This window comes from Seriola lalandi, unplaced genomic scaffold, assembly GCF_002814215.2.
Source record: "Seriola lalandi dorsalis isolate HSWRI2012SDOR001 ecotype SW California unplaced genomic scaffold, Sedor1 jcf7180002050280, whole genome shotgun sequence".
Lineage (NCBI taxonomy): Eukaryota > Metazoa > Chordata > Actinopteri > Carangiformes > Carangidae > Seriola > Seriola lalandi.
Genome location: NW_019520833.1, coordinates 401,537 through 429,274, shown reverse-complemented (window position 1 = coordinate 429,274; position 27,738 = coordinate 401,537). Strand labels below are relative to the sequence as shown.

The 27,738-nt window shown below is 42.7% G+C and overlaps 3 protein-coding genes across 6 annotated transcripts; 2 read left to right on the top strand and 1 right to left on the bottom strand.

The window, feature by feature from the left end:
• The first annotated feature begins 492 nt into the window (after positions 1 to 492).
• On the top strand, positions 493 to 15,041 carry hcfc1a (host cell factor C1a). 3 transcript variants are annotated; one of them, XM_087171909.1, is made up of 28 exons: positions 493 to 644; positions 1,822 to 2,022; positions 2,588 to 2,736; positions 3,977 to 4,137; positions 4,242 to 4,450; positions 4,666 to 4,750; positions 4,878 to 4,984; positions 5,087 to 5,266; positions 5,373 to 5,615; positions 5,749 to 5,897; positions 6,004 to 6,186; positions 6,274 to 6,495; positions 6,930 to 7,034; positions 7,148 to 7,364; positions 7,789 to 7,925; positions 8,037 to 8,184; positions 8,328 to 8,548; positions 8,793 to 9,618; positions 9,953 to 10,098; positions 10,211 to 10,345; positions 10,482 to 10,689; positions 10,897 to 11,172; positions 11,269 to 11,375; positions 11,482 to 11,616; positions 11,708 to 11,893; positions 12,004 to 12,301; positions 12,401 to 12,464; positions 12,567 to 15,041. In XM_087171909.1, exons 2-28 carry the CDS (start codon positions 1,827 to 1,829, stop codon positions 12,604 to 12,606), a joined length of 5,133 nt encoding a protein of 1,710 aa, XP_087028035.1. In that variant the 5' UTR covers positions 493 to 644; positions 1,822 to 1,826; the 3' UTR covers positions 12,607 to 15,041. The 3 variants fall into 3 exon arrangements, with proteins under 3 accessions (XP_087028035.1, XP_023254755.1, XP_023254756.1); XM_023398987.2 differs by having other exon boundaries at positions 9,950 to 10,098; XM_023398988.2 differs by lacking the exon at positions 6,930 to 7,034 and having other exon boundaries at positions 9,950 to 10,098.
• On the bottom strand, positions 14,719 to 26,202 carry LOC111649239 (ras-related protein rab7). 2 transcript variants are annotated; one of them, XM_087171910.1, is made up of 5 exons: positions 26,184 to 26,202; positions 16,605 to 16,731; positions 16,256 to 16,474; positions 15,098 to 15,223; positions 14,719 to 14,989 (listed from the first exon to the last, which is right to left on the bottom strand). In XM_087171910.1, exons 2-5 carry the CDS (start codon positions 16,710 to 16,712, stop codon positions 14,903 to 14,905), a joined length of 540 nt encoding a protein of 179 aa, XP_087028036.1. In that variant the 5' UTR covers positions 16,713 to 16,731; positions 26,184 to 26,202; the 3' UTR covers positions 14,719 to 14,902. The 2 variants fall into 2 exon arrangements, with proteins under 2 accessions (XP_087028036.1, XP_023254757.1); XM_023398989.2 differs by lacking the exon at positions 26,184 to 26,202 and adding an exon at positions 17,047 to 17,169.
• gata1a (GATA binding protein 1a) lies at positions 21,682 to 25,960 on the top strand. Its single transcript, XM_023398995.2, has 6 exons — positions 21,682 to 21,840; positions 23,510 to 23,744; positions 23,846 to 24,349; positions 24,727 to 24,872; positions 24,971 to 25,096; positions 25,215 to 25,960. The coding sequence occupies exons 2-6, from the start codon at positions 23,531 to 23,533 to the stop codon at positions 25,500 to 25,502; spliced, it is 1,278 nt and encodes a 425-aa protein (XP_023254763.1). The 5' UTR covers positions 21,682 to 21,840; positions 23,510 to 23,530; the 3' UTR covers positions 25,503 to 25,960.
• Positions 26,203 to 27,738: the final 1,536 nt, after the last annotated feature.

Sequence of the window (27,738 nt, the reverse complement as noted above, 5' to 3'; positions counted from 1 at the left end):
GGGGGGGCAGAAAGGGACTATTTTGTTATTGATGTTGGCGGTGTTATCCAGTAATGCAGTATTGGCATCAGTGGAGGGCGCACTAATAGTGGGTGTGGGCGTGGTAACTTCAATATGTGTGAGCGCTAAATCTGCAAATTAGTGCTTATACACTATTATTATGCATGAGGGGGCATATTCAAGTGGGTCTTGAGCGAAATAAAATCAGCATCGCCTACAATATTAAAATAAAAGGGGTTCCAGCACGGATGTCGCCATCTTTAGTAAGGGACAATAAGCCCAGTACTATAACACAACTTGTTGTTAATTTGTTGAAACTCGCAATATATTCACTTTATATAGATTTCAAGTGTTCATAGAAGCACTTCACTATACAGAGCATCCTACGCCGATTCACGATGGTAAACAACAAAAACTATGAATGCGCTTTTGCGTGAAATGGTTAGTGAGCGGGTCTCTGTCGCCATGTTTACTTTGGGTGACGCCAACTCTCTGCCATTTTCCTCCGCCTCTGGTTGTCAAGAAGATGGCAGCTTCCAGGCAGGCATGAGAGGAAATACTTCTTCACAAATCGAATGAATTTGGATTATTACAACAAGATAAGACCACATACCCGCGCTTTTGCAACTACTGCGTCGAAATAAGTAAGTAAAAAAATAAAATATGTGCGCTCTTTTCGGTTTGTTATGTTTTGTTGTGGCAAACCGCCCGGCCATTTTTCTTGTGGGAGCTGTAGAAGTAGGCCGATTGTCGAAAAGATGGCTGCTTCCAGAGACGGCATGAAACATAATAACACTCTGTTTTTGCGGTTTAACTCAGTTTAGCTACGTCCTAAGAGTGTTGTTGCAACTACATTTGTATCAGGTAAAGTATGCATGTCAAAGGAACATATAATTACATTGCATTTAATTGTAAATCTTGGCGACGCTTTGACAGTTGCTAGCCGCGCAGCTAACGCTGTTAGCTTGGGTAAATTAGGTTGAGCAACTAGCCGCTACTGCTAACGGTGTACAGCTAGCACTAGAATCCGTTTGAGTACTACGATTGCACTTAATTCTTTTATATATTTAAGCAAATTATTCGATGGGAGTTCAGGTGTGTTGTTTTCTTAATACCCACAACAGCTAGAGTGAGGTTGAACTATTTTCTATTGTTAATAACTGCGTTTAATGGGATGCAGAAAATGCTAAGTTTGCTAGCTACAATATGGCGACTCCCACAGAAGCATGAAAATAGCCGACTCTTGCTAACGGATTTAACTGTGGATTAAGTCTGCCTTGCAAATGTGCATTGCTCTGCTTCGTTGGCCCACTACGTGTTTGTTGAATTTGCCTTTAATGTAGTGTATTTCTTTGCCGGTGTGGTTGGCTGGCTATCATGTATTTTTCTTTTTCATTTGCTTCCGCCATTTTTCAGACTGGCAGCAGCGTTAGCGGGGGTTTGTTTGGCTGCAAGATGGCTGCTTCCATGGATTGAATTCAATGGTCAGAAACAACTAAGATAAAACTTAGGTTTAGGTGAATATTTCATGTGTTTCTTAGCACAACTGCAACGTCAAAGCAATATCAAGGATAATAACTCAGTAGTTTCTCGAAAACTCTTACATCGATTATGTTTTTTTAGGTTGAATGTATTCGTTAACCAAAGCTAACTGCTAACTGTTAAGCTTTTCAGTCCCTGTGGCCGCACGAACTGTTTGAGAAGTTGGCTGCATTGTACAGCCAGATGCTACTGTTCAGTTTCTACCATCATTGCCGTGGAAACATCACTTTATCACTTAAGCAGTTAAGATAAATGCTCCTCTATTGTTTTCTCTGACAGAAGTCATGTCTGCCCCTGGCTCCGCGGTGTCTGGGACCACGGCGTCGGTTCTGCAGCCGCGGTGGAAACGGGTCCTAGGATGGTCCGGTCCTGTTCCCCGGCCCAGGCATGGACACAGAGCTGTGGCTATAAAGGAGCTCATGGTTGTTTTTGGCGGTGGAAACGAAGGAATTGTTGATGAATTACATGTATACAACACCGGTAAGATTAACTTTGCTCGTACAACTTATGCGATTGTTTTCTACAGAAAGCATAATGTTTTATTTCACAAATCCGCTAATGTGAAGTAACAAAAAATGCCTTTTTAATCTAGTTTTCCCCTAGTAACACTTAAAATGTATTTCTAAAGATCGATTCGTGTAGTGCAGAACTAAGTAGCATATAGGCCTCAGTAGGCCAAGCGTATCCATATCTGATTAAATTTGGCCCCCTCTGCTGGATAATGGTATTTAATGCACGTAAAAAAGGCGGGCTAAAATAAAATGGATGATGCTGGTTGGTTTAAGCATATCCTCTGCCCCAATTTCCTGCACATAAACCAATAAGAACAGACAAATTTAGCAGATCTGGTTAATGTCTCACTATCCTTACATTCAGATTTTGGTTTATGTTCAAATGTTGATAAGAACATTGTTTACAGGTTATAATGGTCAGGAATTAACTGCCTTGTTTAGATTTTAACATATACCCCCCTCATGATTTCAAGCACTTGATATAGGTAAACTTCTACTGATAACTTCACTGTCTTTATTGTTTTAATATCTAGCAACAAACCAGTGGTTTATCCCAGCTGTTCGAGGCGATATCCCCCCTGGTTGTGCTGCGTATGGTTTTGTCTGTGATGGCACGCGATTGCTGGTGTTTGGAGGAATGGTGGAGTATGGAAAGTACAGCAACGATCTCTATGAACTACAGGTAATCTGTCTGTAGAAGAAATAACCCCCATTTTTGTATTTGCACATTAAGATCAGTAAATGCTTATAAATACATCTGGTATACTCAGCTAATTTAGTATATTACTCCTCATACCCATTTTTTTCAGATATGTTGATTGTATATGAACTAACTTTTAGTTAGTTCAACATAAAATACAGATGGACATGTTTACAACAAATACATTGTTTATATGCAGGTTCAGAGCCAACTGGACGTTATCTGTTCATGTTTGCATGCATACATTTCAGCTTGTCTGTCTGTGTCATAGATCACTGATATAGAGAAAGGAAATGGAAAAAGTACACAGCAAAGTTATAGTTTCAACTTGTAAGTGAATGTGCTCAGTGTGGTTCAGCTGTAGATGGTAAGTCTATGGACACAGCTGGATGAAACCATGTATCTTGATTTGTCCAGCGCAGAGAGGGGGGGGGGTGTTGCATAGTTGTAGGGGTGGCATTGAGCGTGTTCATTCTGACTGTGCACTAAAGAGAATTAAATTAAATGGCTGATACAGTCAGAAGGCTTTAGTCATCACTTACTACAGCCCATTAATTGTTTAACTGGTAGTGGATAGAAAAATCATTGATTTTTAGATGAATATGATTCTTAGTTGTGGGGGTTGCAAAACTTATTTTTTTTATCAGAATTTAGAGGGTTCCTAAAGTAGAAAAACTAGCTGACTAAACAGCAAATACTCAGCAGCTACGTGCACATTTTGAAGAGAAAGGGAGAGTCTTAACAAGGTAATGACATTATTGACTGAACATGATGTTAATTAGTACAAGTTATTTTGTTCCTTAATTATGTTTCGCCATGTTTAATTAACCAATCCTGACAAGTGCAATAGACACTCTAACAAAACATCCATGTATTTATCTTCTTCTTCTTGCAACAGCTGTGCACCAAGAAGTTACAAATATACTCTGTTTCTGAAAATGATATGAAGAATGTATGCCCCAATCATATTTTGACACCTGGAGTCCAGATGGATTTTCAGGCAGTGGGAAATGTAATAGACAAAAAGAGGAATGAGGGGGAGAATGGGGTTAGTGAGGAAAAAAGTGTGTCTAGTTTTAACTACACTCTTGACATAAAGTAATATTCTTGGAAAGGATTGGTAGTATAGAGAATGAGGTCAACTTGTAACTTGTTTCTTAGAGATTCTGCTATGACATAATCAACTGATGAGATGTTGTTTTGACCATTGTTTCTACTACAGGCCAGCAGATGGGAGTGGAAAAAATTGAAAGCAAAAAACCCCAAAAATGGGCCCCCTCCTTGTCCTCGTCTTGGCCACAGTTTTTCCCTGGTGGGCAACAAATGCTACCTGTTTGGTGGATTAGCCAATGACAGCGAGGACCCAAAAAACAACATTCCCAGGTACAGATGTTTTTTCAGCAGGAGCCAGTAGGGCCTGTGACTGCTTGAGATTCTGCTTCAACCAGCATCATGAGTGAGACAATGTCTGTGTTTTTCATTCTCAGATACCTGAATGATCTGTACACACTCGAGCTTCGTGCTGGGTCCAGTGTGGTTGGATGGGATATTCCAATCACATATGGAGTTCTGCCTCCTCCCCGTGAGAGCCACACTGCCGTGGTGTACACAGAAAAGACGAGCAGGAAATCTCGCCTGATAATCTATGGAGGGATGAGCGGTTGTCGTCTGGGAGATCTATGGACACTTGATATTGGTAGGTCTTTAAAGTGTGAATGGAAAGATAAATAACAGCACTAAAGTTATAAATGCCCTGCTGGCAGCCATTTACATCCAGACAGATCAAATGGGATTTAACATCGTCACACTTTCAAGAGCTTTAATGTTTGTCAATAATATGTGTGGATTTGCTTTAACTTGAATGCTATAGTTTACATGTCGGAATGAATGGGTGCTTGTCTTTGTCTCCAGATACCCTGACATGGAACAAACCATCAGTAAGCGGCACAGCACCACTTCCCAGAAGTCTTCACTCTGCCACTACCATCACAAACAAGTGAGACAACTGCTTCACCTTGCCAGTAACATATTCAATGTTGCTTCTAATGTGTTAAAACTCCCTGTAGAACAGGGCTGTTCATCACAGCAGCATCTCACTCTGATTTCATTTTCTCGCTGTGCAGGATGTATGTTTTTGGAGGATGGGTTCCTCTGGTAATGGATGATGTGAAAGTGGCCACACACGAGAAGGAGTGGAAGTGCACAAACACTCTTGCCTGCCTAAATCTTGGTTTGTCTAACTACATATTTATTATACTAGATTTCACTTTATTAACATTTGAGAAAAAGGGCGTTCACTGTTGTTAATTTAATTCAATATCTTTGTCTTTAGATTCCATGTGTTGGGAGACAGTGTTGATGGATACTCTAGAAGACAATATCCCCAGGGCCCGTGCTGGCCACTGTGCTGTGGCCATCAATTCCAGACTTTATGTTTGGAGTGGCCGTGATGGTTATCGTAAAGCTTGGAACAACCAAGTCTGCTGTAAAGACCTCTGGTACCTGGAAACAGGTAGGTGTGCTGCAACATGACTGGTTTGTCATTAAGATTGACTTCAGTGTCTCAGGTTGTCAAACAATGTCATTGTTGTTAAGTTTCTTGCCCTCTTCCTCTCCAGAGCGACCACATGCCCCTGCCCGGGTGCAGTTAGTCCGTGCCAACACAAACTCTCTGGAGGTGAGCTGGGGTGCAGTCTCCACTGCTGACACTTACCTCCTGCAGCTACAGAAGTATGACATCCCTGCTACTCCAGCTGCAGCCTCACCAGCCATGAGCGCAACCCCCTCGCAGCCTGTGAACTCTCCAAAGAGCCCAGCACCGGCTGCAGCAGCACCCTCTGCCCAGAGCCTGCCACAGACAGGTATTACACTAGTTAATAATGATTCTTCTTGTTTCCAGTTCTTCCCTGTCCATTGTTGACACTACACCAGGAAGCTTAACAACTGCAAATACTCTGTGCATGAATTCTAATCACTGGTTCCCTTATTTTACAGCTGTTTTGAAAGTTGCAGCTCAACAGTCTGCCACTGGCACATCTGTTGTCACAGTCCGCCCCAGCCAGCCTGGGAAATCCCCTGTCACTGTGACATCTCTTCCTCCAGGTGTCCGAATGGTAGTACCTGCCCAGACCACCCAAGGATCGGTATGAGAAATTTTGCACGGCATCTTATCATGTGTAGAACTCGGTGTGAGGTCTGTAATCAGACGAGCAAGTGTGTTGAAAAATTGTTTACTTTTTCTGTTTTCAGCCAATTGGCAGTAGCCCTCAGATGAGTGGCATGGCAGCTTTAGCTGCAGCAGCTGCAGCAACACAGAAGATCCCGCCGTCTTCTGCAGGCACTGTCCTCAATGTTCCTGCGGGTGCCACCATTCTCAAAACAGTAGCTGTTTCCCCGGGCACAACCACTGTGAAAGTGGCTTCTCCAGTCATGGTACAGAGCTCACTAAACCTTCTCATTTCTAACAATGTGCATTCTGAGGGTCGCGGGTCAATTGTTAAATTGAAGTTGTGCTTGTAGGTCAGTAACCCAGCCACCCGGATGCTGAAGACTGCTGCAGCTCAGGTGGGCACAGCAACTGCGTCCTCTCCCACCACCACCAGACCCATCATCACTGTACACAAGTCTGGTGCGGTCACAGTGGCCCAGCAGGCCCAGGTGGTCACCACTGTGGTGGGAGGAGTCACCAAAACCATCACCCTGGTCAAGAGTCCCCTCACCATGGGCAGCAGTGGCACGCTGGTAAGAAAACGGGACTCTTTAGCACAGCAACAGAATACCGAAACACCACTCTGAGAGCACCCTTTGGTGCTTTCACACGCATGCTGTAAATCATGGGTTCTACAAATCGCTTTTTCACACTTAGTATGTGTGTGTGTTTTTTTCTTTTCTTTTTTTTTTTTTCTATTTTTTTGTCTTGTCACAAGACAGTGACGACATGCACTGAGTTTGAACCAGTGGGGGAGGGAGTAAAAGTTGGCCTACAGTGACTGTTGGAGAACTCAACTGAGAAAACAGGGAGCATGATGTTAGTGATCTGCATGACTGTTGATCAGTTAGAGCTGGAATGATTCTTAGAGCCTCCAGTTTAGTGATCCACCATCCCTCTGCACTCCCTGTACTATCCGATGTTTTCTGGTGACTCATGAACTTGAGTCTCTCTCCTATGTCGGCAGATCTCCAACCTTGGCAAGATGATGTCTGTGGTACAAACCAAGCCAGTGCAGACATCAGCTGTCACAGGCCAGGCTTCCACTAACCCTCTCACACAGATCATACAGGTCAGCTATCTGCATGAGTGCAGGAAAAAAACAGGAGGTAGCTTAAAACTCCTGAGACAGGCACCAGATGTCTTTCTCCAAATGGTTTGCGTAACGTGTGTCTCTCTCCCCAGACAAAGGGTCCCCTCCCAGCCGGCACCATCCTGAAACTGGTGACCTCTGCAGATGGAAAGCCCACAACCATCATCACCACTTCCCAGGCAGGAGGCACAGGAAACAAGCCCACTATCCTCAACATCAGCGGTGTCTCTCCTACCACCACTAAGCAGGGCACCACCATCATTAAGACCATCCCCATGTCGGCCATCATGACCCAGCCTGGAGCCACAGGTCTAAACTCACTCAAGTTTACAGTGTTACAACTACAAACCTCATCTGCCTCAAAGTTACAATTGAGATCAGCACGATAAATTCAGTGATATTAATACAATTTTTGGAGAAGCAACAAAACCCAAACCAGATGAATATCTGGAAGACACCATTTTCTATGTTAGTTTGCCGGTTGATGTTCCAGGGAGTGTTGAAGGCATGACACAACAGAAGGAGTCGGTGTAGTCTTGTATTTTATTGTTTTTAAAATTGTTTCCTGCAATGGATATGAAGATTGGCATGACTTGGAACATTTTGGCAGTTACTATGGATGAAAATGGACGCTAAGAATTATTTATTTACAAGTGCACATTAACCAAGGGTTGTGTGTTTTGAGTTGATATAATTGGGTTAATTTCAGACATTCATGTTTTTGTCCATGCAGGTGTGACAAGCAGTGCGGGCATGAAAACACCTATCACGATCCTTACAACAAAGGTGATGACAACTGGAACTCCTGGTAAAATCATCACTGCAGTACCCAAACTTGCTACTGCAGCTGGCCAGCAAGGATTGACACAGGTAAACTGACTCCATGTGTGTGCTGGGATTTGTAGATGTCATCAGTTTGTTAGAGGACGTGTTCTGCCCATTTATGTCGGAATTGACTAATCCTGAATTGTGTGTCTTTAGGTGGTTTTGAAGGGTGCCCCTGGACAACCAGGAACTATTCTGCGGACTGTGCCCATGAGCACAGTGGGTGGTGTTCGACTTGTTACGCCAGTGACGGTATCTGCAGTCAAGCCCACTGTCACCACTCTGGTTGTCAAGGGGACTACTGGTAAGAACGACCAAGTTCTGGTATTAAAGTGATTGATTATTATTAATTATTATTAATAGGTCATTATCACAGATTTCGCACTTTGTCCATTGTACTATGGATTTTTTGGTTTTCCTTTTTAATTCCTTTTATCTTCCTTCCAGGTGTCACCACTCTTGGAACAGTCACTGGTACAGTCTCTACCAGTCTGGCAGGAGGCACGGTGGACAGTTCCAACGCCTCTCTGGTTACTCCCATCACCACACTGGGAACCATCGCTACCTTGTCCAGCCAGGTCATCAGCCCAGCTGCCATAACTGTGTCAGCTGCTCAGACCAGTCTGACTTCTTCCTCCACATTGCCCTCCTCTACCATCACAGTGCAGGTAAGACCCAGCAGCCTGCAGTCTGTGTTTAGCATTTTAATCATTTGGACGTTAAATGGTGGCAGCAGTAAGCCCCATACGCTTTTAATTACTACATTACAACCTAAGAAAAAAGACTTGCATTGATTGCATAGAATTGACAATTATTCCTGTAACTACAGAACGATCACAGAGCTTCCGCCAGAATTAAATGTGCTATATGAGTCAAACTATGACTAAACTGAAATTGCTGTCCTCTCCTCAGAACCAGCCCACCCAGGTGACTCTGATCACAACTCCCAGTGGAGTAGAAGCTCAACCAGTGCAGGATCTACCAGTGTCCATCCTGGCTTCACCAACCTCTGAGCAGCCCAGTTCCACTGAGGCCGGAGCAGCTGGAGAGGGTTCTGGGACCGTCACCCTGGTCTGCTCTAATCCACCCTGTGAAACCCACGAGACAGGAACCACCAACACAGCCACCACCTCTTCTGCCACCATGGGAGCAGGGCAGGTCTGCTCTAACCCTCCCTGCGAAACCCACGAGACAGGAACCACCAACACAGCCACCACCTCTTCTGCCACCATGGGAGCAGGGCAGGTCTGCTCTAACCCACCATGTGAGACCCATGAAACAGGAACCACCAACACAGCCACAACTGCATCGTCGAACATGTCAGCGCTCCGTGTGTGCTCCAACCCACCATGTGAGACCCACGAAACTGGGACAACTAACACAGCTACCACAGCATCTGCTAATATGGGAGGGGTCCAGCAGGTGTGCTCCAACCCACCCTGTGAGACCCACGTGACAGGCACCACCAACACAGCCACCCAGTCGTCATCTAACATGACCACGGGCCAGACGGGCACCGTGCAGAGGGTGTGCTCCAACCCGCCTTGCGAAACCCACGAGACAGGGACCACCAACACCCCGTCCACAGCCACCTCCAGCATGGGAGGTGACCAGACCAGCACAGCAACGGGCCTGGTCCAGAGGGTGTGCTCCAACCCACCCTGTGAAACACACGAGACTGGGACCACCAACACAGCCACCACTGCCACCTGCAGCATGGAGACAGGCGAAGGCACAGGTACACCAACATATACTGTAACTCTTAGCTCAGCCTCTTTAATAATTAATAAATTATTAATTGTTATTTTAATTACCTTTTATTAACAGCCTATTAAACAACATAAAGTTACTGACTCAGCCATACAATGTAAATCCTTAGCTTTTTAACTATTCTTGATGTTATTTCATCGTCTATCATTTTAGTTTGTTCTTCCTCTTCTACTAACAGACACAGCAGAAGTGCTGACTTGCCACATGGTAGATGCTTGTCCTTTCTTTCAGGTAACGAAATGAAATGAAATGAATGGGAATGAAGTCAAACCTAATTTATGTGTTCTGAATCTCGTCAGCAGCCCAGCAGACAGAGGAGGCAACTGAAAGTACCAGCAGCACAGAAGTGGCCCCTACCACTGCAGCAACTGGCATGGTCACCACCACCCAGGGCAGGGCCATCACTACCGTCACTCAGTCTACACCAGCACCTGGACCCTCTGTACCAGTAAGAATAGCACATATTTATTGTCTGTCTTAAGGCAGCATTTGTGAATCTGATGTCATGATGTGAGAGAAACATGTCTTTTGATTTCATTTGTTTGTTTTTTTCTGTCCAGTCGATTTCATCAATCACAGAGGGCGTTAGTACTGCTGCCAGCTCCACAGAGGAACAAATGCAAACTGATGAGGCAGCATCAGCAGAAGCTGCACCCACAGAAGGGGGAGCTACTGCTATGGAGACACAAGCAGAGGTAAATGCAGTATAATGCATACATACAAAAGTCATATGAAGCCAGTGTTGGGTCCACTTGAAGGTCCACTGAAATTTGAAACTATTAATGCATTTTTGCAGTCATTTGATGGAACCTCTGAAATGTGTTCTCTCAGGGAGAAGCTGCAGCAGCGACAGCACTGAACCTGCCCTCAGAGCTAATGTCTGAGGGTCAGGGAGCCACACTCATGGTGACAGGGCTGTCGGACGAGGAACTGGCTGTGACTGCAGCAGCAGAGGCTGCCGCTCAGGCAGCAGCCACAGAAGAAGCCCAGGCCCTCGCTATTCAGGCTGTTCTCCAGGCAGCTCAGCAAGCTGTAATGAGTGAGTACAACCATAATCTTGTATAACTAGATGTTTATTTAGATTTTCAACAGTGGCATCATGGAACAAGGTCTGGTCTTGTGCAGAACCAAAAGCTGGCTCTAAGTTCTGCAACTATTGCAACCTCAACAATGATATGGTTGTTACTCGTGAAGTTGACATGGTTGTGGTATGAATGAATGAATTACATATTTTCTGTGTTTACAGATGAAGGCGATTCCGCTGGAGAGAGCCAACAACCCACCAACATCCCCATCATGCTGACCCAGCAGGAGCTGGCAGCGCTGGTACAACAGCAGCAGCAGCTGCAGGAGGCTCAGGCTGCAGCCCAGCAGGCCACTGTGGACACAAGCTTGCCCACTGAAGGTCTCGCCCCTGCTGACAGCCTCAACGACCCCTCTGTCGAGAGCAACGGACACAACGAGATGGCTGCCGCAGTCACCAGTGCTGTAGCATCTCTGCTGCCACGTACCACTGCTGAGAGTAAGAGACTTTGTGTTTTTTTTTTTTTAATAGTTACTTTGTATGTCGTTATGTATTTTAGATTGACACTTTTGTATTACTCCTGTCACTCCACAGCACTTGCTCCATCAAGCACCTTTGCACCCTCTGTATCGGTGGCAAGCCCAGCCAAGCTGCAAGCAGCAGCCGCTCTCGCAGAAGTCGCCAATGGCATCGAGGGAGAGGTGAGTCATTGTAGTATTAATGAACATCTGGTTGGTCCAGGCAGGTCAAAGAGAGAGAAAATAATTCATTTTTAATTGACTATATTTTTGTTTTTTCCCCAAACAGAAGCAAGCCCCTCAGCCAACCCCAGTGAAGCCTGTTGTAAAGAAAGAGAACCAATGGTTCGATGTTGGAATTGTAAAAGTGACAAATATGGTTGTCACCCACTTCTATGTGCCAGCAGATGATTCTCAAGGAGATGTAAGTGTCTCAGGCGGCTTCCTTCATGCTCAGAGGGCTTTATGTTCATTTACTCATTGCATCTCTAATTGCTTAATTTTCTGTTTGCTAGGATGACTCTGGCATCATGCCAGACTACAGCCAGATGAAGAAAATGGAGCTGCAGCCTGGAACGGCTTATAAGTTCCGTGTTGCTGGAATCAACGCTTGTGGTCGTGGAGCTTTCTCTGAGATTTCTGCTTTCAAGACTTGCCTACCAGGCTTCCCAGGGGCACCTTGTGCCATCAAAATCAGCAAGGTAAACACAACGACATATACATGCTCGAACTGCACTGACAGTAGCACCAGCTGTTCTCACGAGTAGGGCTTTCCAGCACTGATTAATATCTGAGCACTTTCTCTCTGCAGAGCCCAGATGGTGCCCACCTCACCTGGGAGCCACCCTCGGTGACGTCAGGGAAGATCATCGAGTACTCGGTGTACCTGGCCATCCAGAGCAACCAGACAGCTGAAGCCAAGGCCTCAACCCCGGCCCAGCTAGCCTTCATGCGTGTGTACTGTGGACCCAACCCCTCATGCTTGGTGCAATCGTCCAGCCTCTCCAACGCCCACATCGACTACACCACCAAGCCAGCCATCATCTTCCGCATCGCCGCCCGCAACGAGAAGGGATACGGTCCTGCCACCCAAGTTCGATGGCTGCAAGGTGAGCACAGCGCATCATCCAATAATACTCGGGTGTTAGTGAGTGAATGGTTAATTAGTTGGTGACGAGAGATATTTTAACCATTTTTCTGCTTTGTAGAATCTGGCAAAGATGCTGCCTCGGCAAAACCGGCCCCCAAAAGACCAGGCACCTCTCCAGATACGTAAGTACAGTATTCATGTGTCATACACACAGGCACCACATTAACGTGGCACTGACGAATAAAACATGCAATACTCATTCTGGTTTTATGTGTGCTTTGCAGTAAGGCTACTGGTCCAAAGAAAGCAAGGACGGACCAGTGAGGTTGCCCAGAGACCCCTCCCAGTCTTTTGTCCTTTTTCCACTCGCTGTCCTTTTATCAGGAAGACTGACCTTCACCCCTCCTCCACCTCCTCATCCTCATCCTAATCTCATCTTCCACTCTCAAGTCTCAGATCAAGACAGCAGTGGAGGCAGAACAACCGTATGAAGCCGAGATGAAAGTCAATCTGAGAGATGTTTCTGTAGATAAAAACCCTCCTTTTCTCCTTGTTCTGTTGGTCGTACTATTTTTAGAGCAACACAAACTTAGAAGCACATTATCTTTTTCAGTCACATCCCTTTCCATCCTTTAACATCTATTTTTGGCTTGTTTCAGTAGTTGAGCAGTATAGAGAAGCATTTACATCTTTCACAAACTGGGAGCCAGCCTGAGCGCAATGTTACCTTTTTTCTTTCTTTTTTTTGTCTTTGTTTTGTGAATCCTGGGGGGATGTAGAGAGAGACTACATGAAATGATGTACAGTGTTGAAAAAGGCTGTGGAGGCATTAGTTTAGACGAGAGGAAAAATCAGTATGGAAACAAATAAAGCACTTGTCCTCAACGAAAGAGGACATCATTTTTTCCTTTCCTTTTTTTGCTCAAAACAAATTTGCTTCATCAAGAACCAAGTCTGTACAGTCATCGTACTGGACTCCAGTCTCCTGGTAATGTCATCACTGTGCGCTTTTTACCCCAAGATGAGGACTGGTGGCCGACACTTCGAAGTGGACAAAAGAGAATGACAAAGGAAGAGATTGATGAGAATGAATGACAAGACTTTGCTAGGACTGAGACTTGCAGCACACACAGAAAAAATATCTTGCAAAAATCTTCCCAAAAAATTAGCAAGCAATGACGCAGAAGATCTTTTGTGTAGTTTATTTTTGTATTTTTTAAGCTTTTTTTTTCTCCTGTGTGTATGTGTATGTTGTGTGCATTTTTAAAGACATCACTTTTTTTAACTGTTGTTCATCCCCATAGTTTGTGTTTGTGGGAAGATTGGTGGCTGTGTTGAGGTTGCCACTATATTTTTAAAAATCTTCATTCAGTTGGTCGTATGTTCCTGTTAACAGATGGTGGTGAAAGAGAGAAAGACTTTTGTATTTGTTCCAAGTAGAACCGCAGAGGTTATAGGACTGAAGGGAACTTTGAAGTGGACCCAGGGAGAGGAGAGTTTTTACTTTGTTTACTACTCAATTCTTGTGTTGCTTTGTTTGCCAAACAAGGAATTTCATGGGGTATGTGAAAAATAACATCAGATCTTTTCATACCTTTTCCCCAATAATATCCCAATCAGTTGTCCTACGCTTTTTATGCTCATGAATGTGGTGTCTCACCTCTTCTTTAATTTTTAGAATGGCAAATTATATTAGTAAACCTATTTTCCCTATCCTATTGATGTATGTGAATCCATTTAATAAATTTTAATTTTTTTCCTTCCACGGCTCTGTATTTCAGACTACAGATGGTGTGCAAGCTAACTGTGACGTGTAAACCCGTATGTCTTTGAATGGGGATGTCTTGGGAAGAAAGCTTACATAGCCGGAGTGTACTCACTTGTAAATTAGTTCGTTCATAGAGCAAGAATAAAACAAACAAAAAAAACATCTTGGCCTTTTATATAATTACCTGTAACAAACTGTTTTTACATGTTGGTCATCTCTTGATTGCCTTTTGTGTCTTTACTTATAAAAGAAACAAATATATATATAAATATATATAGTCTCCCTGATTGTTCTAATTTGCTTCTGTCGAGCTGATTCACTGTAGGAGTCTGAATCACTGCTTAGGTTCATTACAGTACAAACTTGTACAGGGAGGAGGTTTCTGACTGGACATGAGTGTATATCTACTTTTTAAGGGCGGATTCATTTGTGATGGTAACGGCCAGGAAGGAAGATCAGAGCCAAGGTTTCCGCTTGCCGCCTTTTCTCCGGCTCGCACCTTGGTTTCCGTTTGTGGTTTCTCCCGATTTCTTTCTAGAAGCGAACTTTCTCTTCATATGCATTCATAATTTTGTGCGTGTCAGTGTGTCTGTTGAACAAAACTAGACATGCATGCAAAAGCAGTGTATTTTAGTAGTGATGCCTTAAGTTAGACCATAAGCTGAAGGTTCTCAAAAAAAGAAAAAACATTTAATGAGTTTGTTCCTCTCTCCATGTGGTATACAATTGTGTCCTTTCCTTCCATAGTACCTTTGCTGGGTCACTATTTTTGCACCCTCGTTAGATAGGTCATCATCAGCAGTGCCGAGGTCTCTCTGAACTTTCCCTCCCACACTGGGACGAGTGCTGCTCTCAGCATTCACAGGTGTTGCGAGTTTCTGTCGGCTGTTTGCAGGTTATCTGGAAATGTCCTGTATTTTCCAATGTGTGTTTTTTGTACTGTAGGGAGTAATGTATCTTTTATCATCAAAAAATAAACATGTTAAACATAGACATTTGGTGTCTTTGGTGTCTCTTAAATACAAACATGAAATCAAAGTAAATCACCTGTTGTAAGCCGCTCTGAGCCGCTCTCTGAAACGGCTTCTCTACGTCTAGATCTTCTTTGGCGCTTCCTTCAAAGTACTCTGCTCCGATCTCCTCACACCACTGCAGAGCCGACCTGCCTGACACCTGCAAGAAAATAAGTCACAAATCAGGTTCCACAATAAAGATGGAAACAATATGTGTTATTGAGCTCCAGCACTGGAAACTAATCCCTTCCACCTTTTCCCATGTATGTTCTCAAATACATTTTCAAAAATCAGTCGTTTATACTTTCACTTCAGTAGATTTTCAGTCAGGTATTAACAGCTTTCGTAACAGTTAGAATTAGACAATAGCTCACAGTGAAATGTGTGTTTTCAATTTGTAGTAAAGCTCTCATAACAGAGCCAAGGTCTCTTTGGCAGAGCGATCCTAAAGTGCAGCAGTTAATCAATTAATCTTTTAGTCTATAACATGTCAGAATACAGTAATAAAGAATTACTAAACTCCGAGGTAACATCTTATAACATCACCTCCTCACATTGGAGAAGTTGTGACCAGAGTGATTTGAATTTTTGCTTTAAATGATCAATCAATTATCAATTATAATTATAATTCATTTTATGTTGATTGATTGATAATTTAAGTGTTTCTTTGTAACTGTTTCAGTATTTCTAATTAAACACAATATTCTTTACGTCCTTGGAGCTCTGTCGGGTCATGATTACATTAAACACACTTTGCACTCATCAACACCAAACATGTCATTTCACATTTTCACATCTCAAAGTACTAAGTCAAACATCTCCAGGATGAGCAGCTAAAAAGAAATGTTTAGATTTTAAATAGCATTTGCCTCTGACTCAGTGCTCCTGGATATCCCACAGCCTGTACACATTTCATGTACAGGCAACATTAGAGCTGAAGTGTCCTCTGTAAAGCTCAGGCTTGCATGTGTTTGACTGGACAGATAAAACTTGAACACTCTCTGTTAGGTCAGTGCTGCTGATGTTGCCTTGGTCATAGTGCAATGACCCAACCCCCACCACCAACACACATATCATTTGATTGATGACTTGTCTGGCTGAGTCTGAATATCAGAGAATCACATTGATGAAATAGTGTTTGATTGGCTCATTTCCTGAAAAGTATAAAACTATCAACTTGATACTGACTGACCTCCCGGTCACTCAGGTCGGTCTTGTTGCCCAGGACAATAAAAGGGAAGTCAGATGGGTCCTGGGGTTCACCCTGGACCAGGAACTCCTTCCTCCACAAATCCAAGGCGGAGAAACTGGCCTTGGATGTGACATCAAACACCAGCATGCAGCAGTGGGCTCCTCTGTACAGAGGTGTACCCAGAGACTGGAACCTCTCAGTACCTGCTGTGTCCCAGATCTGACACACACACACACACACACACACACACACACACACACACACACATACACACACACACAAGAATGTGAACGTGCATCAGTGGTCGGTGGTGTTTCACTGGGACTGCACAGGTAGACAGAGGAGTTACCTGCAGGGTGACAGTGTCCCCGTCTATGTTGACGGTCTTGGAGAGGAAGTCGGTCCCTACAGTGGCTCGGTACATGTTGGTGAAGCGGTGATTCACATATCTGTTCATGTAGGAGGATTTTCCCACCCTGAGTAAACACACACACACACACATACACACACACACACACACACACACACACACACACACACACACAGAGCAGGTAAAGGCACAGTACACTCAAATCTGTCTCCCAGTTTAACAAAAACTCAATACTCACTGCACCACTGAACACTAAACTACACTTTTGAGTACAATGATTCGTGTCAGATTTACACTTCAGTGTTACTATAAATCAAGACGTCCCAGTAAGTGAAAGTGAAACAGTCGACGCAGCAGTAAAACAAAACATTTGATCAAATGACAAATGACTGATTTTCAAACACAAGCTGGTTGACGTTACCCAGAGTCTCCTATGAGGATGATTTTCAGGGTAACAGGACATTTCCTTTCGTTCATGTTCATGTTTGTTTCCACCGGAGCTACAGCTGTTGATGCTGCCTTCAGGTGCTCCTCGTAATTTTACCATCCAGTAATTTGACGCGTCACAGTACCCTTATGTTTTTACTGTAATCTGGGCCGTAGCAAGGATAAAAACACTGACATTTAATATTATTAGCCTAGTTATTCAACTGTTCAATAATATTTTAAATCAAATTAATAGAGAAGATTTCCAAACATGAAGCCTTTTCTATACTGTCTTTTTTTTGTCCACAAGTAGTCAAACAAGTCTTGAAATAAACAACAACAACAAACAACTCCCTGATTTTTCCAAAACAAACAAAGAAGAGCACGACCTCAGTGTTTTTCATAGAAGAAGTACATACAGCCACTGTAGCATTTTGATGGCTTATGCCATTGAAGGCATCATATGACAGCAGCCCTGTCTGGTCTGCACATTACTGACCCCTGTCCTCTTTCACTGTCACAACCCAAAGACACAGCTGATATCAGATACAAAGATGAAAAAGGACTATCACAATAATGCAAACACACAAGATGGATAGATCCTGCATTTGTTTTATTCCTTTTGACTTCACTGTAAAACAGTAGCTAGTTTTGGATTAATTCTAATTAAACATGTACTTTACTGGAAATTAGATGTAATACTTTTTAAATGTACCACTAGAGGGCAGCACAGGCTTCAGGTGATTCACCTTTCATCCAGGATTTACTTTCAGCTGGAGCTGGCAGGTGGTGTTATCTACATTATGTCTGGAATGTTTATAGATGTGTGACGTGTAAACACAGACATTTTAATTATTTGAATTTAGTAATAAAAAGAAAAAAATAATTTCATCTTTAAAATCATCACTAGCCCATAACACTGCACATACTGTACACACAGTTCATATCACAGCGAAGCTGTAAAAATATTGTGTATGTTAAGCACATCATAAATCCTGCAGCAATATGACAAATCCTAAACCCCCTGTGACTCACTGAGTCAGTCAACTCATCTGGAGCCAAACTTTGATCAAACTCACAGAACTTTGGAGATGGAGATACCAAAGTTTACAAAGATAATAAATATGTCAGGCTGAATTTTGAAGAATTACATAAAAATGATGAAGTAGACATTTAGAAAATTGACATTTGATGGATCATAGAAAAACAGTGTTGGGTTTGAATTATTTTACTCCATGTAAGCACCATATACATAATAAAAAGCTGAAACCAGCTAATACATAATATACAGTGCGTGATATTCTCAGAAAACTTTCCAACCTTAAAGCTACTTAATCATCCTAAGTATGACATACAAAGGGGAAACTGGATCTGACGAGGTTAAAATAATTCCTTAAAGATTACAATTGACCGCCAAAGATACAGACACAAAGAAACATAATACATAATATGTACAAATGACTCTCAGTGGTTGGTAATCCATGAGGGAAAAAAAGTTTTAAAAAAACAAATAAAAATAAGATGCAGGATTAAAGACCAGCGAACTAATATGAAAGTTTAAACAAAGGAAAATACAGTGACATCCATGTAGGCTTACATGCTTTTCATGAGTCATGTTGAGAGGTGCAGCAGAATACTGAGATTACACAAATTCAGCAATACATGAAGCTATGGTATCTCAGTTAGTGGTGCAAGTTTTGGCCACTTAACCACCTGACTTTATTAGTCATTGCAGAGGCACACAGTCATATCACACTGCTGCCGCACAAAATATCTTGTGTAGATCAACACATGTGCCAACAAAACCACACAGACACCACAATAGTTACTCTTTACGGACTGAAAATGTAAGTAACTGCTAAGAGAAAGGAGTAAAACTAAAAAACAACGGAGAGGACAGTATGTGTGTGTGTTTGTGTGTGTGTGTGTGTGTGTGTGTGTTGTTTGTGTGTGTGTGTGTGTGAGAGAGAGAGAGAGAGAGAGATCTCCTGGGTATGTCTCTGCAGCCCTGCATGGCAGAGATAAGACCACCGCCTACCCAGAAGCCTGTTTCTTGGGAATTAGAAAGCTGTCCCCAAAGTCCACTGGTGACACACAACACCATCCATCACCCAGCTACAACAGGCTCACACAACCTCCCAACTGCCCAACAAGACATTCCTGTGTCACATCACACTGCTTCTGCCAAGATACTGTCAACAGAACAGGCATGTTGTGTGTGTGTGTCTATCTATGCATGTGTGTACGGAGGCTTTTGTGAGTTGCATGGCACCACCACAGACGTGCTGCAATGTCCTCTAGGTCTGTGTGTACGTCTGTGCTGCTGTATGACAGTGAGCGGCGGTCCTGTAATTCCTGGCCTCTTTCTTTCATCTTGATAGGCTCTTATCAGGGCAGAGCAGCCCGCTCACACAGCGGCAGCAGCCACATCCCTGCCCAGCTGTCCACACCGCCACACAGAACTCATCTCACTCTTTCACTCATAATATTACTCTCATTCAGACAGACTGCTGTGCTGCATGCGCAGGTTATCTCATGCTTTTTCAGTTTTTATATTATTGTCTCTGAAACAAAAGTGTGCACACAGACAGATGCATAAAATCAAACCAAGAAAAGCCATAAACTGAAGTAGATACTTCAATAAATCAGCATCACTAACCGTCTTTCGATATATATCCACATATCCTGCTCAGTGTCATGTCAAGCTGGAGCCCACCCAGCATGCACTGGATGCAAGGCAGGCTACATCCTCCACAGGTTGCTAGTCTATCACAGAGAAAACACATACACACCTGCAGGAAATAGAGAGTTTCCAATCCACCTGAGCTCCAAAACGTGAACTCTGGACTTTTCTTACTGAGGCGACGGTGCTTACACCACAGTGTTACAAATGAATAACATCAGGACTGTTGCAGTGACCAAAGTGATATTTTCCATCTCTTCCTCTTTGCAATCCTGCAGATGATAGTTTAAAAAGAATTTCTCATATAATTTGATTTGTTACAGTGGTCTGACACATTGTTTGTGGCAATACATTTCAATTGCCCATTTTTAAAATAGAGGTCATGAAATCTTTTGTTTTGTTTTGTTTTGTTTTGTTTTGTTTTGTTTTGTTTTGTTTTGTTTTGTTTTGTTTTGTTTTGTTTGATTAATCAGTATTATACAATTTGACATATCTTGAAAACCGTGTAAATGTGAAGCTTAGAAAACCAAACTCTCCAAAACAAAGCATGATCAATGAGGCTGTAGATATCACAGAATCAGACATAGTGGAGCAGGACAACTAAATACTAATATATAAGTAGATGTAAACAATGATCATTATCCTGGGTGACTATTTAGAAATCTGATTTCCACTAATAATTAAAACATGACACGAGTTTCTAATCCCCCACATTCCCCGAAACACAGAGGACACAGCTACAGCCCTGATAAAGAGGACAAGTCAGGTCAGTCCTGTGTTTCCGGACACACATCTGGTCACATATTCAGTGGAGTTGTTTCTAACCCGTGAGCATGCTGACTTTTACTATAGACAGTATCAAACATGTGTCTACTGTCGCAGGATGGGAATTTTATCCCAAGCAACTGTAGAAAGAGTTTAAGGAAACAAGTTTAAGGAAACAGGTGACTCAATTAAAATTTTGTGCCACATTTAGCTTGGTCTATTTATTTATTTGCATCTGGCCTAACTGATGCAGTTTGTCAGCCTGTTGTTACCTTATGAGGATATACTTTCAATTTAACTGCTGTTGCTTCTTAAATGGCAGAAAAAGACCCACTGTTACTATTTTTTTTTAAAAAAAGGGACTCAATTATTCCCAACTGTTTTCCTCCCCTGATTTCCCTGAAAACTGTAAATGAACAAAGACAGAGGAAAGTTGGGGAACTGTTTTGACTAGCAAATGACTGGGACAGTGTCGGGCCTGTGCGCAGCCAGGCTGTGACCAGACCATATCTCTCCCCCATGATTGCAGTTCTTCTCCCAATTTGCATTACTGTGTTCCACTATAAGCTTTGCTGGCCCACAAAGAAATTGAGTCTTTGCATTTTATATTTGCTTTGTTCAAATGTCTGTCAAACTCTTTTCCATGTGGGCTGGGTCTTATCAGGGGTTGTATGCACATTTCATCAACAGACAAAAAGCAACCATCCTGTGAGCTGACTGCCCTGCCTGCAACTGCTGCATCACATCCTGCATTTATGTGTATATCTGAGCAAACACTGAAGGTATATCAGAAAAATGTTCTGTCCACCAGCTATACCCAACTGTTTAATAATAGAATTGGTTTGGTGCTGATATGCTTTTTATATGTGGAGCTTCCTGTGTGGAAACCATCATAGATACAAACATGTTATCAATACTACACTGCAGCACACGCAGCTATAAAGGAAGAGCAGAGGAACCAAGATTTAAAGCGGACACCTTCGCCTGACGCGCACGCTTCAGAAGCCAAAAACATTTGATTTTTAGCATTGGCAAATAAATTACACAGTTAAACATTATATTAAATCCAGGGCTGTAAATATGTTAGATCTGCACTCATACAAGTTCTTTCTCTCTGGACAAAAGAGGTGTGTCTTTCAAAAAAAAAAAAACTTGTCCCCCAACCCCTCCCACGAACTGTCTCTTAGCCCTAAACTTTGCTGGTGGCTGGGGACGTTGTTCTTGTAGCCATCAGCCTATGCTGAGGTAGACACTCAAGCTGTGCCGCCTTCCACCTGGCTGTGTAAATTTAACCCTGAGTCCTGCTGCTCTCCTCGCTGTGTGTCTGTGACATCCTCTCAGGTAGGTGACCCCCTCCGCTCTTTGTCTGCTGTTTTGTCTTAATATTATCCTGGCAACACCAGTGAGTAATCTTATTCATCTGGCAAAAAAAAAAAATATATATATACAGTATATATCTGGCTTTTGAAAACACATTTGAAACTTTTACGGGTGATGGTTAAATATCACCTCAGGCCATTTATTGCCTGATTGAACTTTTACAGATATGAGAGGTGAGGACTTTGCTTTCAGTTTCCTTCTCAATGAAATTAACACGTATCTCTTCAATATTGTATTTAGATTTTTATTATTCTTCTTATTATTATTCTTTTATTATTCTATTCTCAATTATTCTTATAATTTTGAAATGTTTTATTTTTATTCAGATTTTCAGCTGTTCCTGACTCATGCTTTTATGGGGCTTGGAGTTAAATCAATTTATATCAAATTAAATATCTCATCCTGTATATGTTTCATGTATGTATATGTATTAATGTAAATAACGGTATTGAATGCATACCCATTAATCTTTCAATTAGGACAACAATTAACCCGCTAGTTAATTAACCACATTTCTTTGTGAAGCTCATATCTGAGAATTCAATTTGTTTAAAATGATTAAATCTAAATCTAAATGTGATTATTTCCACCTGTTTTAATATCTCGATTACTCAGTCCAGTATTCTTGGATCGGCTCTCCATCACATGCTGTCTCACACTCCTCTGGTATCAGGCTCATGTTGTATCAGTGGAGCTGGATATATTTAGCATTACAATAATGCTGTCTATCAGATTTTCTCACACTTTATCGGACACTATGAGCCTCTGCTCTTTCCTCTTCTCTTTCCTCTAAAGATATAGAGTGAGAGCGGCCTTGTATGTCAGTGTAGTTGCGATAATACTGCTCTACCAGTCTGAGCTTTCACAGTTTCTGTCACACTGAGTCATTCTTTATTTCGCAAAGGACAGTAAATGTACTTTTCATGCTTTTTTTCCCTCACCACAAGGACTAAAAACTGTATTACAATGCATTTTTTTCCTGGAAAAAAAAAATTGCTTAAACATATGCACACTAGCACTAATTAAAACATCCCACACAAATCACAGATTTAGAAGACTGGTGTGAAAATGTCACATAATCTCCTCAGAAGTGTGACAGAGGTTGTTGTTAACACTCTCACTTTAAACACACTGCTGCAAACACGACCTCAAGTGTTTTTTTAATCATTATTTTTAGTTGGTGTCGTGCTGTTTGTCCACCCTGCACCCTCCCCGAGGACGTGTATTTTTTGCATTCTTCTAACTGACACACCTATTGTAGAAAGGCTACTCAGTGACTGTTTGGTCACTGGCTGCATCACCACATTTATAGAGCCATTTATTTTTAGTTTTTACTTTCAGCCACAGTCAAATGAGGATCCTAGAAAAGGAAGTTTGAAGAAACCTGCTGTCGAGAGATCTTATCCTTCAAGTTACACTGGTTGTTGTGAAGTGAAGAGCAGGGTGATGATGTAGTTGCTCCAATCAAAGTTACTCTAAATCACACAGTTGTTACTTACTGTGACCCGATCCTTCCCAGTGTGACCAAAAAATATAAAAATGCCCTTTCAGTTTAAGAAAAATGATGAAGATGCATTTGGCAGAAAAAGCACTGTCAATTTCTTACATCCATGCCATGGTCTTGCTACAGCTCGAGTCTGTCCCCGTCAGCATGGAGGATTCCTCAGAGCAGTCCCACTGGGTGTCTCCAGCTCTGCTCAGCTCAGACCCACTAGCTGGTTTCTCCTCCGAGCCCATTCTGCTTCCTCCAGGGGAAGAGAGTGAGGCCTTTTTCTCCAGCCAGGACACAGACTACACCGGCCTGCCCTCCTTCTTCTCCAACCCAAGCCACAGCCGAGCACCGTCCGCTTACAGACACAGCTCGGGTCAGTGCTCCCACCCGCTGTTATCCACCTAATTCACTTTCATATCCGCCATCTAAAACATGATCTGACTTTATCTATTCTGTCCCTCTCTTCCCCCAAAGTTCGACAGGTGTTCACCTCACCAAGCCTCCTCAGTAACCTCCAGCTGCTGGACGGGCCTGCCAGCCACTCCCTGAGCTCCCCCTACAACCCCACAGCCAACAGCTGGAGCAGCGGTCCTCTCACCAAGACCCCGCTGCACTCACACACCCCAACTTCCCTCTACACTCCAGGGGTCACCTCCTCCTTCACCACCTCTAGAGATGGATACCCTTCTCCGGGCAGAGAGGGCAGGGAGAGCCCCCGGCTTCAGGAGGCCCTAAAGGCCGAGCGCCTGAGCCCTCTGGGGGGGGTGGGAGCCAGCAGCAGCTTTCTTAATCTGACTCCTGCTGCTGGGAGTGTGTACACACCGTCGTCCCACTCCCACCCGCACATGCTGAGCCCCTACAGCTCATACATGACCAGTCCGCAGGAGTACAGCTCTGCTGCGCTATACAGCTCCGGGGGCTGGATGAGCCCCTCGTTCTCTCCTAAACTCCGCAACAAGATGAGGATATCCACTCCAGGTGAGGATACAGCGACACACCCATGGACAAGACAATCTCACCACAAGGTCCATTTAGTGGCTGTTCTGGACTTTTCAGTCACATTGCATGACTTTCCTCAGCAGATGGAGTTGTTGTGATGGAGATGTAGATGAAAGGTCAAAAATGAAACTCTCAGTCTCAACTTTAAAGCCAATTTTTTGGAATTTGAATGTCTACATTTCCATGACAACTGTGCATCTGCAAATAAATGCAACTAAATGGACTAAATGTGGGGCGATAGTTTTGTCAACAAAAGGATTTTGTTCATTAATGAGATATAAACCAGTCCTATATTCTCTGTATTATGAGTAAAAGTCATTGTAAAGTGTTTTCTATGTATTTTTGATTCTGAACAGAGGCCAGAGAGTGTGTCAACTGTGGAGCCACAGCCACCCCTCTGTGGCGTCGGGATGGTACAGGCCACTACCTGTGCAATGCCTGTGGACTGTACCATAAGATGAATGGCCAAAATAGACCTCTCATCCGACCCAAGAAAAGACTGGTATGGCCCACTGACGGCCCTCGCTTGGAATTACATGGATAATTTGTCATCGTCAGAGCAACTTCTAAACAATGATTATCCTCTTTTCTGTGTTTCAGATTGTCAGCAAGCGGGCAGGTACAATGTGTGCCAACTGTCACACAAGCACAACAACCCTGTGGAGACGCAATGCCAATGGAGAACCTGTGTGTAACGCCTGTGGACTCTACTTTAAACTGCACAATGTGAGTCACTCATCCAGATAAGATTCACACTTATATTCTTTACGAAGGAGCAGAGCACTTCACTCTGAATCTGCTTGGACATGAGGATTTAGAAAGTCTCATTCCTGTCTTTTCCCAGGTCAACCGGCCCCTCACCATGAAGAAGGACGGCATTCAAACACGCAACAGAAAAGTCTCCAACAAGAACAAGAAGAGCAAGAAGGTGGCCATGTTGGAGCAGTACTCTGAGGTGAATCAGCCATCTTCTCTGGACGACAATGGTGGGCACTTTTCCCTTGGCCCCGGGACTCTCCTGACCTACAGCCATGCACCACACCTTATCCCAGCGCCCTCCCCTCTGCACCCCTCTGCCTCCCTACCCTACACACACCACCTCAACACTGGCATGGTGCCCACACTGGTGTGAAAATACAAAACGGGCACCTTTGTATACCCTTGTACTCAGGAATCAGCGCACTTGCTTGCTTTACCACTTGTTTGTGTGGATTTGTACATATGTGTTTCTACACTGGATGTCACGTGAATGGAGTTTTATGTTTATTTTCACTGTATTTTTATTGGAAAACAACATTTTGTAGATAATTATCTTGATTAGGCCCTAGTTTGAAGTCAGATAAAATCACTCTGCGGGGTATGCTGCACATACAAACACACTGATAAGGAAATTGTTTCAGCTGTAAATATAAACACAAATCAGATTTGACAGCAATATCTGTGCCTCTTTTATTATTCATGATGTGAAATTATACTTTCCATTTGTGTTTTATGGTTCTGTTTTGTATTTGCGAAATTTATATCAGCCTACCATATTGAACTCTGCAGAGAAAATAATAAACGTGTGACTTATCCTGCTGGAGTAATGAAGGCTTTTGTTTTTAAAGTCATTTGAATTCTCAGTTCATCCGTTCAGCTCGGTGAACTGTCTACAGCAAAGCTCCTGTGTGATGTTATTGTACTCCCCTGCTCAGGTATAATAGCCTCTTTGTACGGGCACAGCTCCACTTTGACAGTGTAATTGAACATAGCGGGTATGCAAATCCCCTATTCCGCAGAAGTGACAAATATTCAACTAAAGTGCTACACTTACCCCTGGTTTTATATTTAGACCAGCGCTGCCAGTTGGTGAACAAGTGGGCTTCAGGTTCAACACAGCAAACACAAGCTCATGTTTGTATTTGCTATTAGTCATCAGTGGTTGTGTGCTCATAAAAGGGGATTTTGTCATACATAAAGTTTCCACTCTGCTGTCGCACTTGAATGCAAAGGTCAGAGGCTACGCGGAAGCCGCTTGATAATGACTGGTAACAACATATTTCATTACATCATAGCTCTTTACAAGATAAATTTCATTTCTCCCCAAAGACGGACACCAGAAAGCTGAAGCTGCAACAGACGAACTGTAAATGCCCTGAGGTGAAGTGTGTTTATGTCATTGCTCCAGAAGTATTCAGATGCTTTACTTAAGCAGAAGTAGCAATACCACAATGTAAAAAAAATACTTCATTCAAAGTAAAAGTCCTACATTCAAAATCTTGCTTAAGTGAAAGTACAAAAGTATTGAGTATAAAAGTAAAAGTATAAAAACCAAAACTTTACCAAAACTAACCAAAGTTATAGTATATTAGGTATTTTATCAAGGGGTTATTATTACTAATATTTAAATATATATCAGACATGTAAGACACCATTCACTGTTACAATTTGTAGGTAAATTCAAAAACTTACAACCTTAGTTGTATTAGGTTTTTTCATCTGTAATGATGCATCATGTTTTGTTAACTGGTCATGTGTATTTGAAAAATATTAGTCTGGAAAGTAAAAATATCTACAAATAAATATAGTTTGGTACGTTACTCCCCTATAAAACATGGTAGATCAAAAGTATAAAATAGCAGAAAATGAAAAATATTCAATCAAAGTCAAAGTATGTCAAAACTACACAAGCTTTACTTCATCATACAGTTTTATGTAGATTTTAGTGACACTTTGACTTCTTGACATTTTCAGACATATTGGGCCACTGTGATTGTTGATATCCAGTTCATCCCGAACCAGATATATACAACTGTTTCTTTATGATCAAAGTTGTGTCCATGTCGCTGTCACTGATCAGATCAGCTCTTTCAGGGAAAGTCCTTTGACAGAACCTACAGCAAAAGATAACTCAAAAACCTATCAAACAAAAACATGAAATGCATTACATCCTCCAAGTGCAAGTTCCTTAGCATTTCATTTAAAATGCCATGCAGTACACACAGCACAGTAGTACAGTATGTATATGTAGTGTATTTTTTTATGCTGAGCAGCAGGGCAGGGGTAGTTCACTCAGGACTGGGGGATGACTGATATGTTATCACTGGGGCCACAGACACCAAACCATCCACCTGCCGCTGGCACCGCCACTCTCACACTCCCTGTCAGTTACTGAGAGAGGGGCACCGTGTGCTCTTTAGGTATTTAGACATGACCTTCAGAAGAGTTATGATAAACAAATGAATACATCATTAGTATCATCTGAAAGCCAACAAAGGGCAACTGTAAGCGGACCGGTGCCGTTCTAGATTTGTTCCATTTATTTTAGTTAACTCGTATTTTCAAAAATCAGTCTGTTATGTTTGGGTTGAATCAGTCCATCCAGGTTT